We start from the raw sequence: 15,005 nt of genomic DNA on the forward strand, positions 1-15,005 counted from the left end.
CAGGTGCGGTCACGGATGTATTTTTGCACGTTTGTACCATACAATAATAGTAGTGACGAGGTGCTGACATTTTACACAGTGTTCTTCAATATTAAAAGCAGTGAAATAATAAAAGAATAATAAACGTCTCGACTCTCGACCCCGCACAGTGGTTCCAAATTCCCTAAAAGTTGGCGTCAATTCATAGGTAAGATTTACAGGAAAAAATGGAATATTTTTATTTACAAGTACATACAAAAAAAACAAAGCTATCGATTTTTTTAAGATTTATAGTGTTTTTCGTACTTTATTAGTAAAAATACAAAATAGTAAAAATAAAATAATGTACAATGTACATTTATACAGAGATAAACGCCGAGTAATGTTTTATTATATACGTTAATAGTCTGATGCGACAATGCTTATGATTGTTCAAATTCTGCGAAACAACTGGCCCTTATGACTGCTTTACAACATACTTTTTTCATACCGATGCACATGTCGGGACCGAAAATTTTTCGCTTTACACGATCATTATTTTCATACTTACGATTTCATATAGATAGTTGCCATTAGAGAAGAAATAATCTTTCGAGACGGTACTAAATCGTCAAAAATAGCAACACCTTGAACACACTCATGAAATCATCTGTCACAGCACTGCCATCTCTATAGTCACTGTAATTTGAGAGCTTTGTCTTTATCGATGTTTTTTCTCTGACTGTTCGTCCTTTGTCATAAAGATTTTTGTAGATACATATGCCTTGGCAAAATTGCTTACTTGATCATCGTATCTTGATCGGTACGATATTCGTATAATATATGAGGTGGGACTGCCAAAACACAGCAGCGCAGAAGCCATTTCTCATAACTCCGTCTCCATAATCAAACTACTCACCCGTTAATAAAAAATATGTTACAATATCAAGTAAACACGCATATATATATATTCTTTATTCTAAGAGTTAACAGTACGTCTGTAAAGTTCTCGTGTATTATTTCCTTTCAATTTCACAATCATTAATAAATACATATTTTAGTTAATACTTAGACTTTTCATTAATATTTTAAATATAAAATGCAACATTTTCCTGTAATATAGTTACGTAAAACAATGTGAGGTGGCAGAAACAAAATGTCAAACATCAAACATAGACGCGAACTTCACAATACCTAACAGTAATACGTATTCATAATCTATTTATATAAATAAAATGTAAATTTTAGTTTGTTCAAAATCTTAAATCTCCGAAAGTTCTTCACCATTTTCCTTGAAGTTTTGACACAACGTTGAATTCGAATACGCGTGTGTTTTTATATACCTATATTACATAGAAGTCACCTGTGACGGGTAAAAACATGATTTTTTTAAACAGCACCATCAGTTGGACGAAACGCAATACGCGCTATTGTTTTTCTATCTGCACAGACAGACTGAACCACAGCAACGCGTGGCGCGGTACAGCTATTCAGTTATGAATAGATATTGTAATTTTTTTTTTTCAATTATTGATGACAATATTAGCGATTCCTAGACGGAAATTTGAAACAGAAAATGATACGGTCACATCTAGGCTTGAACCCAGGACCCTTGCCTTTTTACTAACATTTAAAACTGAATAAACATGCAACATTTTCACTAATATAGTTACGTAAAACAATGATAGGCGGCAGACGTTAAATAATGTGCCTTCATTTAAAGATCTTTATATTAAAAATGCACTAATTCAAATCATAAAAGAAAAAGACAAGTATCAATTTCTAACTGAAAACCGTACTAGACTTAAATATATTTTTCCATGCCCAAAATTAAACACTTCCTTTGCACAAAATTATTACACTTACCGGGCAAGAATTTTTTTCAATCGACTACCTGAAGAAATTAGAAACATTAATGATAACATCAAAATAATAAACACTGTAAAAAAATATTTTAAAGACAAACTCACAAAAAATAAAAATGTTTCCAATTGAATTAATCTTTAGAATAACTCACTTCATGAAAAATAACTCACTTCATTTAAATAAGTTTAAAATCATTTAATTTTTAATTACTTACTTATTGCAATAAAACAATGTACACTCCTCTTCCAGCCACAAGCTAATGCTTCTATGGAAGAGGGGTCCTGAAATATTTTATCTTATATTGTAACAAACAAACAAAAATGTACTTATATAATAAATGTAATAAATAAAAATAAAAAAAAATGTTCGCTACTTAAAATCGGAAATACCAACACACGTCTCTCACGATACCAACTACCAAAATAGAACGCGTCCCTTTTTTCATCCCGATTACAAAATAAACTGGTTGAAAAAAGGTGTCATGTAAAACGGCCATTAGTAAATACCTGAAGGAAATGGATCTGTGTTTAGAAAAAATTGTCAGCTATATATTATATCATAAACGTTGCTCGTTCACATACACATCTGGATTTCTGGCGAAGCGATTCTTTACCGACGAGTGACGTGTACATAAAAATCACAGATTAGCTGGGATTTGGGGGAATCCGAAAAATGAAAACTTTGATAATTATTAACTATTAAAACTAACTATGACAATAAAATTACACATACTAGCATAGTATTTAAGAGGAAAGGTCACTATTTAAAAAAAAGGGCTGGGGTTTCTTATTGGACAAAAACACATTTACAAAGTATTAATTTATTTCTGATTCTGACCATTGATTACAATAAACAATCGTGGGAAGCGATGGTTGTAGGGAAAAGCCACGATAAAAATATATTCGATTAGTATCGAAAGGTAAAAATCTCTCTTATTAGACAAAGTATACGTATGTATCAAATAAATTTTATTTTTTTATGGATAAAACTAGAATCATATTTTACCCTGGATGATAATATTAATATGAAAGATAAAAATATTGATGCAGCGCAGTAAACTTCTTTTTTAGTTATGTACCTACCTAACATTTTAATATTATTTGTTTTTGATGTTATGTTGGCAAACACTGTTCTCGAAAATTTGACAAAGAATAAACGGCATCAATCACAACATGGCGAATGGCAGTTTCATAACGAGAAAATAGTAAATGAATTAAAATATTTTGCTTGAGAAGGTTGATATTTATTTGCTGATAGTAGGATTGTGAGTGGGTTATTTTATGGGTACTCGTAGGGTATTTGAATTGTCTTCATTTGCTTGTCTTTCGCTCTGAATACATAACCTCAATCAAGCTTTTTCAACTCACGCGTAAAACATCGAATTATTCTTGCGAATGTTACATTTAATACGCCAGTTAGCTTATCGGTTAAAATATAAGAATATGCTATGAAAGCTGTTTTGTAATTTTGTGAATCGACATTCTAGTGACGATTTTATTAGGTGGTGAATAACATTGTACTAAGTTGAATTTGGTCAGTTGTTATGCATTAGAAATATTATTTTGTGTAATGAATGTCCACAAACTAGTGAAAATAATATTTTGTACTCTTATTTCGTAAATAGCAAGTTTGTTTGCCGTAAAATAAATACGACTGATGGGAAATGTAAACAACAAATCTAATAAAATTATGTTTGTTTTTCATACATATTTGTCGAGTTTTTAATGAAATTTACACATTCTTCAGTAGGATTTGTTAAATTTCAGGTTGGACACAATATGGATGATGAGTTTAGAGGGATGAGAAGAGGTAAACCGCAACAGCAATACTATAGTCCAGGAAGTGGACCATTAAAGAAGAGCCCGATGGGTCCCGATGACGTAGAGGGAGGTAAGCCGGAGTTCCCCAGCGGGGGCAATGACCCCCCTAGGAGAGGCCACGGTCGCAGCAGGCACAACAGGAACGCCAACAAGGATAGCAATCGCTTCCACGAAGATGTGTCAGATAGGCTCTCCAACATCAGCATATCTAACCATGACCCTACCAAACCAGCTTACTACAACAGAAAACTTGAGCAGCCAAACCACATACCTAAAAGAGATGGATTTAGAAGTCCTTCTCCTCGTCGAGGCGATGCAGGGCCCCCTTCGAGGGGACCAGGAAATGCCAGATTCGAGGAGCCCGTCAGATCCAATGCTGGCTACGGTGACAATAATCACGAAGGCCGCTCCAAGAGATACTCTGGGAACAGACGGCACCCTCAGGAAGGAGAAGGGAGAGAGAATGATAATCACCGTCGGCTAGGAGATGGTCGACTTAATTCTGAACCCAGAAATATGTCCCCACCTAGAAAGGTAATGATGGAGAATCAGCCGCCTAGAGGTAGGGATACAAGGAGCATGGACTCCTCCAGGCACATGCACCATTCCAACGGAAGCAAGCCCCCAACCGGAAGGAGGGGTTCTGGGTTGAACATGGGCTTTAACCTAGATAGCATGCCACCAAGGTTCAGGAAGAAATTCCTCGCTGAAAGTGGTCAGTTAGACCCTGAAAGTAATGTACAAGCCGGGGGTGGAAACAACTACCAGCCGGGCTTCTACAATCAGTCGCAGCTTCACCACCCTCCCCAGCAGCACGGGCCCCCCATGTGGTCCCAGACCCTGCCCAGCCGTGGGCGGGGCCGCCTGAGGGACGAGGACTTTGACAGGGAGAAGTTAAAGCACACCATGAATGCCTACCTTCAGACCTTGGATTCGGGAACTGACTCTAGATCCTCCACCCCCCACGCCCTGCCCATGGGTGGCCCGGGGAGGACGCACTATACAGGGAGCCAGGAAAATATTCATTCTTCCAGTAACTACACCCCGCAAAACAAGCACTATGGTAATTATAATAAGAATGTTGATGACTGACTTCTATTTTTAAATTATTTATACATTGCTCTCTTCAATGGAGTTTATAATTACTAACCTCCTTATATTGAATACTTGCTTTTCTAAATTAAACTTTTTTATGATGCAGTGTTTGTGAAACATCGCCAAAGACTTTCTGGCCTCGGACATTTTTCATTTAAGTTCCAAAGTTTCATGAACAGATTTATATGCATGAAATTTTTGTTCCCCAATGTTTCTTATGTATTTGTATTGAATGATCAATGATGGTAATCGGCAAATTGATGCTAAGAATATGTCTAGGTGCGCCAGTAGATCCACGCTAAAGGATTAATAATGCTAATATTGCACATTTAAAGTGAAGATTAATAAATTCAACATTGCATTTCTTTTCTAGATTACTCCAGTAATAATTACACTCAGCCGCCCCTAAGACCTCCGCACGCCTATCACCCCAGTCAGCAAATCAATTACAACGAGCGGATGGATCAGGAGCCCCCAAGTCATGACAATAATACCCGCCAGTGGAATAACAAGACTGAAAGCGTCCAGGAAGATGTCCAGAGTACCCATAGTCACGGGAGCCACACCTCGGCTCCGAGGGTTCTGTCCCAGGAAAATTCTTCCAACAGCATATCCTCCGACACTCCCAGCTCAAATAAACTGTTAGAATCCATCACGTCCATTAAGATATCTGCTATCGACGATAAATGCATGGAGATATTGGTGAGATATTATTTGAGCTTGTCTTTTTTACTGATTATTGTTTTTTTTTTGTATTTGTATTTCTTTTGTGCATTATTTGATAACAAAGATTGTCAGGTCAGTGACTTATTTTCCTTGAATGTGGTTAATACATATCACTATCTCTATAATATCTTCATACCACACTGATAAATAACAGATTTTGATTTGTACTCTTTTTCCTTTCAAAAATGATAATTTCTTGATTTTCTCTTTTAAAGTACACTTATGATGCATACATTTAATTCCAATGACATTTCAATACAAATAGATACATTATTGTCCCAAAAAATTAACCCAAAATGTGGCAAGTAACAAAATCTCTTATCCAGTTAATTCTTAATTTAAACATTCGTATACAACAAAAATTCAAAGAATATATGTACATATAAGCAAAATAGATATAGGACAGGGCAGCATTTACGTATTTAAAAGTTGCAGCGAATTACTGCATTCTTTATCATGGGTGATGAGATGACGAGATACGCTTACTTGCTTACACTAAGATGATTAAGGAACGCTGTATGAGACGACCTACAGCCAGTGGGTTGTCCTTCTACTTATGTGTTGCTATACTCGCTATCTCACTTTATTTTATTTCGAAATTTACTGTTTTTGGGTAGGTAAGCCTTGCGAATAATCGCATTTATTTAAATAATAAGTGATTTGTGTGTACTTATGAATGGAAAGAAACTCCATGAGATCTATTTTTGCTTGTGAATGAGTTTGCACCTCAGAAAAGCAAAGGAAGACAATTTTTCAAATAAGAGCCTAGTGACACATTTGTGGCAGCTGGTGATGGCTTGTCTAACGAACAAACTTATGTTCGATACTAAACATGGTAAATCTCAAGGATTTCCACTGCACCTAGTTCAGAAAAACCACAGGTATTGTCCCGGTAACCTATATTCTAAGTTTATTTCTAAAATTTTGCATATTATATGAATCACAATTGCACAATATTAAATCAATGTTGCATTTGATGTTTTATTTGGATGAATATAACATGTTTCAAAATAATGTTACAGGATTGGTCAGAGGAAATGGAGAAGATAAATAATCTTGAACGAAGTATAAATGTGAGTTCCCCGCCCCAAAGGCCCCCAGACGGAGAGAGGGGTGGGGAGGGTCGCCCTGGCAGAGGAGGACAGGACCAACGCAGGGATGTAGGGCCTCCAGGAGAAAGAAGAGGGGGCAAGGGGCCCAGAAGAAGAAGGAGGTTTGAATATAGCAAATATTGTACAATCTTTTTTCTTGATCTGATCATATCCCTGTCTGTTGGGATTGATTGTATTTCTATTTTTGTAAAACATAAGCATAGAACAGTGTACTGCAGTTTTTGTAAGATCACTTCATTGTACATAGTTCAACAGTTAATTGGATTTTTTACAAGCTTATTTAACTTTGCGCTATGCTTTGTTTTACATGAGTAAAGATATTTTTGTGTTTTTAAATGACACAATAATGGGGGAAATAGTGGTGATTAGAGTAATGTTAAAAAAGGCATTGTTTTTCCTTGCCATTTCACACTGTTATCGATTAATACTCCCACTCAACTTTGTGCAGAATAATAACATTTGTAATCATTTAAAATGCTGTCTGCTGTACATACAAATACTTTGAAGCATTAATTTATTGGTGTTTGAAAACATATTGTTAGAATTCAGAATCAACAGTAACAACACAAAGCTGTGTATCTGTCTTATTATCTGTTTATTTCCACCACTCGAGTCTATTTTCCCATTATTAGTATGAACCAACATCTTATTGATGTGTTTATCTTCTTCTGCCTCATGCATCTATGTAATTTCATATCTAAGTGTTCATAATTTAAATGTCTTAGCTTTAGAATAATCGTAAAACTCTTGCAATGCTGATGATTTTCTAAACTAACCGCCGAAAAGATCTTTCTCTCTTTCATTCATGTTATTTGTGGATTTCATCCATATTCTCTTAATATATGTGTAGCCATTAGTTGGTCCGTTATCACAAGGCTGGTGTTCCTCTGGCTTACTATGTATCCAGTCTACAGCTCATCTTAGCGTGACTATAAATATAAATGGAATGGTTATTTTATCTCCAATTGAAAATGTAAACATAAGATACCTTGGTACACGATACCCATGTATCATTAGTAAGACAGCAAAGTCCACAGCAGTACTTGCTATATTTTGTTTACATTTGCGATAAAGTTTCCAGATTTAACAATGAACTACATACATAAATATTGGAATGAAAAATTATTTCTTCATTAAGTATTAATAAACCATTTTCATTTGACCTTTTCTAAATGTCGAAAATTGACTTTGTATGTACATAATAACAGATTAAAATAAACCAAAGAAATAACCCACGGGGCTTCATACTAATCATTTGAGCATAAGCAAGCATTGCGCAGACCTGAAACACCGTTGTATCCAGCATTGTCGAGCTTCCTAATGAATGTTTGTTTTCCTTCATATAGAAATAATGGAGGTGTCCGAAAAAGAAATGCCGGAAATCGGTAAGATTTCATGATCATCGGATTTGTCTCCATTTTCCAAGCCATACTATTTTTCACTCTGCATGCTTATTGCAGTAGGCACACTTTCCAATGCACACTATTCTTTATTTACCGTAAACCCTCATTTATCTCCTACAATAGTGTAAGGCCGGATGCATAACTTACCTATCATAATGATTTTCTGTTTCATCTTGTTCGCTATGTATCCTGTCTTATAACTAAACCCTTTTATTCTCTTTAATTATTCTTATTGATATCTGGTTCAGATTATGAGCGTTTACTGTATATAATGATTTCACAACTCTCCACACTTGTAAATATAGTTTATATTCACATATGTTGTACACTTTACATAGTTTTTATTTGGCCTATTTACTAGTGTTAGATGCATGATTGGTGGGTGGCGGTGGGAGTTTCTTCGTAGACAGTAAAGAAATGTTTAAAGAGAGGAATCTGAAATGGTGTGCGGCAAGACGTCCAAATAAACTAAATCACATTTCTCAAACATTTATTGTATAAGTGGGGGTTTTAAATGTGTTTTCTGTTTTACATGCTTTGAGGCTGCTTTACAGGCTGGCTAGGACTTATGTTACGTTTTATCAGTCAAGCTAAATTGAAGACAAATTGTATCCACTGTGTTTTGGTAAAACCCATGATCACTTTTTTTGGGAGTGTTACTTTTCAGTGGTTTCATATAGAATAGTCTAGTTTTGGCTGATTATTGCATTTTTAATACTAAAAACTTAATTTATGTCTACAATTTATTTTAGGTTATTTAAAAAATTCCATAAAATTACTCAACCCTCGAATCTCTCATAATTATAAATAGGATGGCAATATTTTACATCAAAATTTTGAAAAACAAATAACCACTTTTATACGAACTTCAAGATTTTTAATTAGTTTTACACATCCGTAAATATTTGTTTTTATCGTCTACTGTAAAGTTTTCATTTTGTGGCTCGAAGGGTTTTTACCAAACCACAGTCGGTATGTTTTGTAAAGTATTTACACCGTAATGTCTTTTCCCCCGTTTGCCATCTTAGTTCTCATTTACAACTTCTGCATTGTGGTGTGCTATATTCATTTGACTATTGTATCTTCCAATATTTATATTTGGTGTCCGGTATGGAGGAGGACTATTGTTATTTTTTCCAGTTATTGTTTCCCTCGTACGGGTGCAACAACTTCAGAGACTGGGAATGGTGAACAGGGAAAAGAGAAGATGGTCAAAACAATGGCTTTTGAAAATAAGCCAGTATTTCCACATTAAGTTACTGAGAAAACTGAGAGGGGAACTAGATGACTGGCGCAATTATTTGTTAATGGACGGTAGATCGTTTAGTCAATTGCTGGATTTGGAAAAATTGTAAATGAATCTAAACCAACGGTAGCACCTCCGGTTGAGTTGTCTGCACGCTGCGTTTTACCTGATAGTACGTAAATTGTATCATAAGTCATAGCATGTAAACCAGCCTTTAGAGGTGATAGTTGTGGATTCAATGGATAAACAGTACTGTAGCAGTTACCAGCTACAAATACCATCTGTTCCACTGTTTCTTTAAAAACATACAAACTTTATTTGTTTTTATGTGCAAACTTGTTTTAAAAACATTGTTTTTCTTGGCATTTGCTTTTGAATAGTAAATATTTAGACTATTAATAGAATAGGTAATACATAGTCTTAGCAAATATTTCAATGGTTTTTTATAAATGTATTTGAAAAGCTTCCCGTGTGCATTTGTTTAGTTTTGTTCTGAAAAATTCTCAAATTATCCGCTGATAATTTGGCAGCTCTCCAAGGAGATCAAACTTCTGGCAACAACGCAAAGCTTCCGAGACTGATTCATACTTAAATTAATCAATAAATGCTCATGTAAAGATGACACCCGCACTAAATATTCATACTTAAATAGATTTTGGCCAGAAAAATGACACTTTAACTGCCTCAAATTATTATAAAATTTTTTACATTTGTAATATTTACACGCTTCTTAATTTGGGATTTTTCTAAAACTTAATAAATTTTTGTTGCCTTTCTACATTGTTTTGTAATGTAATTATTAAGTAATAAATGTAATTCAATTGAATATATTATCATCTATCGATAAATTAATAATACAACTATACAACACACGATTTTCAATGTTCTTTTAACTTTGGGCTGCATTTCTTCGAACTGGGTTTACCAAATAATGTATATTTGAGTAATCAAGACTTTATATTTATTTATGTTCCTTGTTATGATAGCTGTAAAACTATTTTTATAAGGTCCATCAAACTTGGCAACAATGTTATTATTGCGACACAATCACTCAACTCAAGATAAATGCGTAAACCTTACTTTTCTTATGCCGCCTTGAATTCTATATAGACGTATGTAGTGAAAAAGAATACAAATGCATTTAAAGGTTATAGAAAACTACAGTTTTAAGTCATTTTTTTGTGCAAAAGATTAATGATAATAAATTGGCTTGATGTGTTGTTCACGGATTAAATCCTATTTCTTTGTTGTGGTTTTAGAGATTTTATAAAAACCTACAAACTGAGAATCGAATAATTATAAAATATTAATTATTAAGTAATGTGTAAAAAGAAATTCAAGGGAAAATATTACAGATTAAAAATAAAATTCACATGCATAGATCAATAAGAGTTGATAATTTTAATTATATATATATATATATGTAGAATTAATAATTTGTTATTTAAAAATGAATAATACACTATATATTTATTTATTTATTTATTTTAGGAACATAAACAGTCTTAGTAATATAATGTACATAAGAGAATAACAAAAAAATAGACCAATTATTAATGTTCACAGATATATATAGAAACATAAAACTAACCTGTAAACGATAAACCTATAATATGCCTACCATAAACAGTAATATATAAAAGTGATTTTAACTATACTTAAATAGACTTGGGTTGGAACGGGAAAGGGGAGGAGAGGGATGAGGAAAAGTTGCCACGCAAGTAATATTAAAATATTAGGTACAATCATTTTAACAGTGGTTAATATGAGTTAGAATGTGATACAATGAAATTCTGTAGTGATAGTAACTAGCAGTGAATGAAATGAAATATATCATATCAAAACACACTGTTTGGTCGGCATCATTGGATCGGCAGCTTCTGATATCACATTAAAAAAATTACAAAATTCATTTTGGTTTTGTATGAAAAATTTTACGTGTTTGACTTGTTTTGATATTAAATATACATATTACGTTTTTCTTTTACTTTTGACAAAATTGGCGACTTTAAGCTTATATTATATTCTTGGAGTTAGTTTTTAAATAGGTACATAATTTTATTATGTTCAGTTTTGGTTTATTATAATACATCTAAAATTATGTAAGGTAAAGCTATTTTTTATCAACGCAGGTTGGGACATTCAATTACACGGAGAACTTGAATTGAGTGCCGAAATGACTGTATTTTTACACATTCGTAGAATGCAATAATAACATAGTAGAGATGTCCACATTTTACAATATATTCTTCAATTAAAAGCGGTTAAATTTAAGAATAAAAAATATCTCGATTCTGCTATGCAAAATCCGGTGCTGTACCGTGTTGAGTGACAAAATTCATTCGCTCAACATCACACCCAACACGCCATAGATTTGGTGCGTTTTGGCAGGCCTTGAAAAATTAAAACTAAAAAATTATTTTTACTTTGAAAATAATTTTTTAAAAAACCCAATTTCTACTGATTTATAACAAGTTTCTCGTTAACTCTTTAAGTTTTTAAGTTCCAAATAAAAAAAAAGTTATTTCTGATGATAATATCTATACATTTGTTACGCCGAAACATTAATTATATGAAATTCCTTCGATAGAAAAAAATCGCAAAGTCAGCTCCGAAAATGATTGAAAACACATTTTCTTCTATTATTTAATATGTTGTAGTCATGAAAAAAATCATAGTGTATATTTAAATGTAACTAAATCATTTGTCGAGAGATTTTTTGCTCTCTTTCAAACGAGTAGTGTTTTATTAAATATTTTCTCAATTTTCGCTTCATTATCGGTTTTTAATATTAGCACGGTCTCTCTAACAATCTTTGAACGCTTAATACGAGGCCTTAAATTATAGTGAAAACCAGTGGTGGATGGTGAATTTTGGGTGTGCTAGAGTGCTAATATTACAAAAAATGGAATTATTGATGTTATTGTAGCCATAAACGTCTTTATGTTTTCGAAAAATCGATTTTTTTAACACGTTGAACGCCATTGTGGAAATGAAGAAAAATTACCATTTTAAATTTGAAAAAAAAAATACTCAGATTGCATCGGCGACCAACAAAACGTATTCTTTTTAAAATTTTCCATGAAAATCAAGAATCATCTGCGGTTACCGGTGACCGTTATGGCGCTATGGGAGAAAAATTACGATTTTCGTTATGAGGTCACCGGTGACCTACATGGCGTTCAACGTGTTAATGAAAATTTTAAGAAAATCTTCAAACAAAAAATTATGATTATCAATGAATTTTTGAAAAAAAAATTATCAAATTTTTCACACTTAACACTCTATCACACTCAAAAGTAACAAGCTGCCACTGAGCAGCTGACAGACGCGGATAGCGACTTTATTTTAGTATAATATATATATACATTATAAATATATCCCCATCTAAGGCAAATTGCAAACTGAACTTCTTGAATGTTTTTATTATGGAATCGATTCATTCATTTTAACAATTTGCATTTAAAATTTTTTATTTATTTTTTTTTATTTGAAATCGTTTGTGCAGTTCTTTTTATGCCTATTTACATCAGTAATATCGAGTTCAAATAAAAATTAAAAAATTCTAGGAACTTCTTGTATTAATATGTTTACCAACTCTAGGAGTTCGAGCAGGGGTAGTCAAAGACGGGAGCCCAGCAACGATGTGGTCAACCGCAGATCCGACCGCTCCCCGCACAGTCAGGGCGGCCGGGACCACTTCAGGGATAGTCAAGAGCACCAGAACTCCAACCACAATAACGAGGGCAGGGGCAGCCAAACCTATCACAGGAATGATTACATCGAAGGGGATAGGCCCCCCAGCAGGAATAACAACTGGAATAGAAGCCAGTACAGCAGAGAAAACAGCAGAGATCGGTGTGTATTAAATTTTATTAAAAAAAAAAAAAAAACAGTTTTCCTTCTTATTTATTCCTAATTCTTTTTTACGGCAATTAAAGCATGATAAGAAATTGTGAAAAGATGACGACCTCCGTGGTCAAGGGGTGAGGCTCTCAACTAGCAAACTGGAGGTCACGGGTTCAAATCCCGGCGTGCGCATGTGAAGTTTATTTGATTAATTTGTGTTATTTCACAATTTACTCATTTAAAATAATATATAGTATATTTGCGGCACTTCACAGAGTGGAAGATACTCTCAGTATCGCCCTGGTGTAAGACCACTACTCAGAATTGAAACTTTGCTTGAAATGGCTTTGGCCGAGTTTGGTGACCAGATCTGAATAGCCAGGTACTTCTCCACCTTCCTCTCCTCCATCTCCTTCCACTCCCCACTGTCTTCAGCCTTACAACATACCCCTATTGAGGCTGCCATGTCTTACTCGATCCACATGGTTGAGAGCAGTTTGGGACTCTAGTGCAGTTTCATGTAAAAAAAAAGCCTTCAGGATAAAACTTTTAACCGACCAGGATTTATTTTATTTACGTCACTATTTTTAACACTTATTCTATCCTTCTGACTACTTATTCTTGCACACATCCAAAATTCTAATAGACAAGTATAATTTTAAAAATATATAAAAGGAAACAGGGTTGGCACAGACTGCGAAAACCAGGAAGTCTGTAATTATTAGTGAATTTGATAAAACTGAAATTATCACAGAATTTTCAATTTATCAAAGAAATAAAAAAATTGTAAATTCTTATTTTGGTGCAATTCTATCCCATTTGGTATTTTATGTCTGTCTCAAAAGCATTTTCAATCACTGTATTGCATAATTTTTGCTATATATCGCTCTCAGTCTTGAGCAATGGCTGCCTAAATTTGGGTAGACAAATTTTTCAAATTTATTTTTAAATTTCTGCAAACCATTCAATTATTAAACCTGCAAATATGAAATAAACGAAGAATTACTGGTGGATTCATTGGCTGTAAATCACAGTAACTTTATATGTTTCTTTATTAATATTCGGAGGTATGATTTTTTTAATTAGTTCTGCCGAATCCAAAACTGAATGCCCGGAAATCTCCATTTTACTTTCTCTCAGTCTGATAGAACTGGGTTTAAAAATCAGTTATTTAATTTATGTTGATAATTCCAGGTACAGTTATTCCCGAACCAGCAGTGGCGAGAGGGGCGGCAGCAGGGAGCGTCCCCCCTCGCACCCCCCAGCGTCGCACCACGGATCGACCCGACCTGCTCCTTGCCAGAAGGTAGACCCCGAAGGTTTCCGCCTGCCTCCTCCACCCCCCAATGCTGCCCGAAACTCCAGGAATCAGGTTTGTTTTAACGAATTTAATTTTAAAGAATTGGTTTATTAACTTTTTCGCCGCTACGCGCATCAATTCATGCGAAAATAATTCGTGCCCCCCATGCTACGCGTATCATATCATGCGTTTCACTTTAGCGGCTTGATACTACGTAAATACGCGACGAATTTTAGCAGATAACTGAACCAAAAAATAGTTCAATCCTTTTTCTTACTGACATCTGGCGTTTGCTGGTTAAAATATAATAAATTGTTTACATAAAACATTGTGAAAGCGATGATTCGTTAAATCTTCATTCAGTCATTTGAATGTCGCGCCGCTGAATCGTTGTGTCATCCATAGTATTTCTTAGGTGATCTAATCTGCTTTGATGGACTTATGCGTCGATGTAAAATATTGACCGATTTCTATTTTGCGAATCTTTTTAAGTAATTTATTTTTCTGTGATACATTAGTTTGTTTGTGAACTTAAGTGACGTGACGTGTTTTAAAAATAGTTATTTTACTCAAGACTTTTTGATTGACTTTCGTTTGTTTGTGAACTTGTGACGTGACGTATTTTAAAAA

The 15,005-nt window shown here is 34.1% G+C and overlaps 1 protein-coding gene across 4 annotated transcripts in view; it reads left to right on the plus strand.

The window, feature by feature from the left end:
- The first annotated feature begins 2,969 nt into the window (after positions 1-2,969).
- Positions 2,970-15,005, plus strand: part of Smg6 (Smg6 nonsense mediated mRNA decay factor) — a 245,437-nt gene continuing 233,401 nt past the window's right edge. Inside the window, exons 1-7 of one of the 4 annotated variants that reach the window (XM_089634886.1) lie at positions 2,970-3,028; positions 3,591-4,707; positions 5,113-5,441; positions 6,488-6,678; positions 7,924-7,962; positions 12,830-13,084; positions 14,270-14,447. In XM_089634886.1, coding sequence (XP_089491012.1) covers positions 3,603-4,707; positions 5,113-5,441; positions 6,488-6,678; positions 7,924-7,962; positions 12,830-13,084; positions 14,270-14,447 — 2,097 coding nt within the window. In that variant the 5' untranslated portion in view covers positions 2,970-3,028; positions 3,591-3,602. Of the gene's footprint in view, positions 3,089-3,590; positions 4,708-5,112; positions 5,442-6,487; positions 6,679-7,923; positions 7,963-12,829; positions 13,085-14,269; positions 14,448-15,005 lie in introns of all 4 variants that reach the window. The other 3 variants (XM_089634888.1, XM_089634887.1, XM_089634889.1) reach the window with 3 other exon arrangements.

Source organism: Hesperophylax consimilis, chromosome 8, assembly GCF_061612785.1.
Source record: "Hesperophylax consimilis isolate HC1 chromosome 8, BYU_Hcon_1.0, whole genome shotgun sequence".
Lineage (NCBI taxonomy): Eukaryota > Metazoa > Arthropoda > Insecta > Trichoptera > Limnephilidae > Hesperophylax > Hesperophylax consimilis.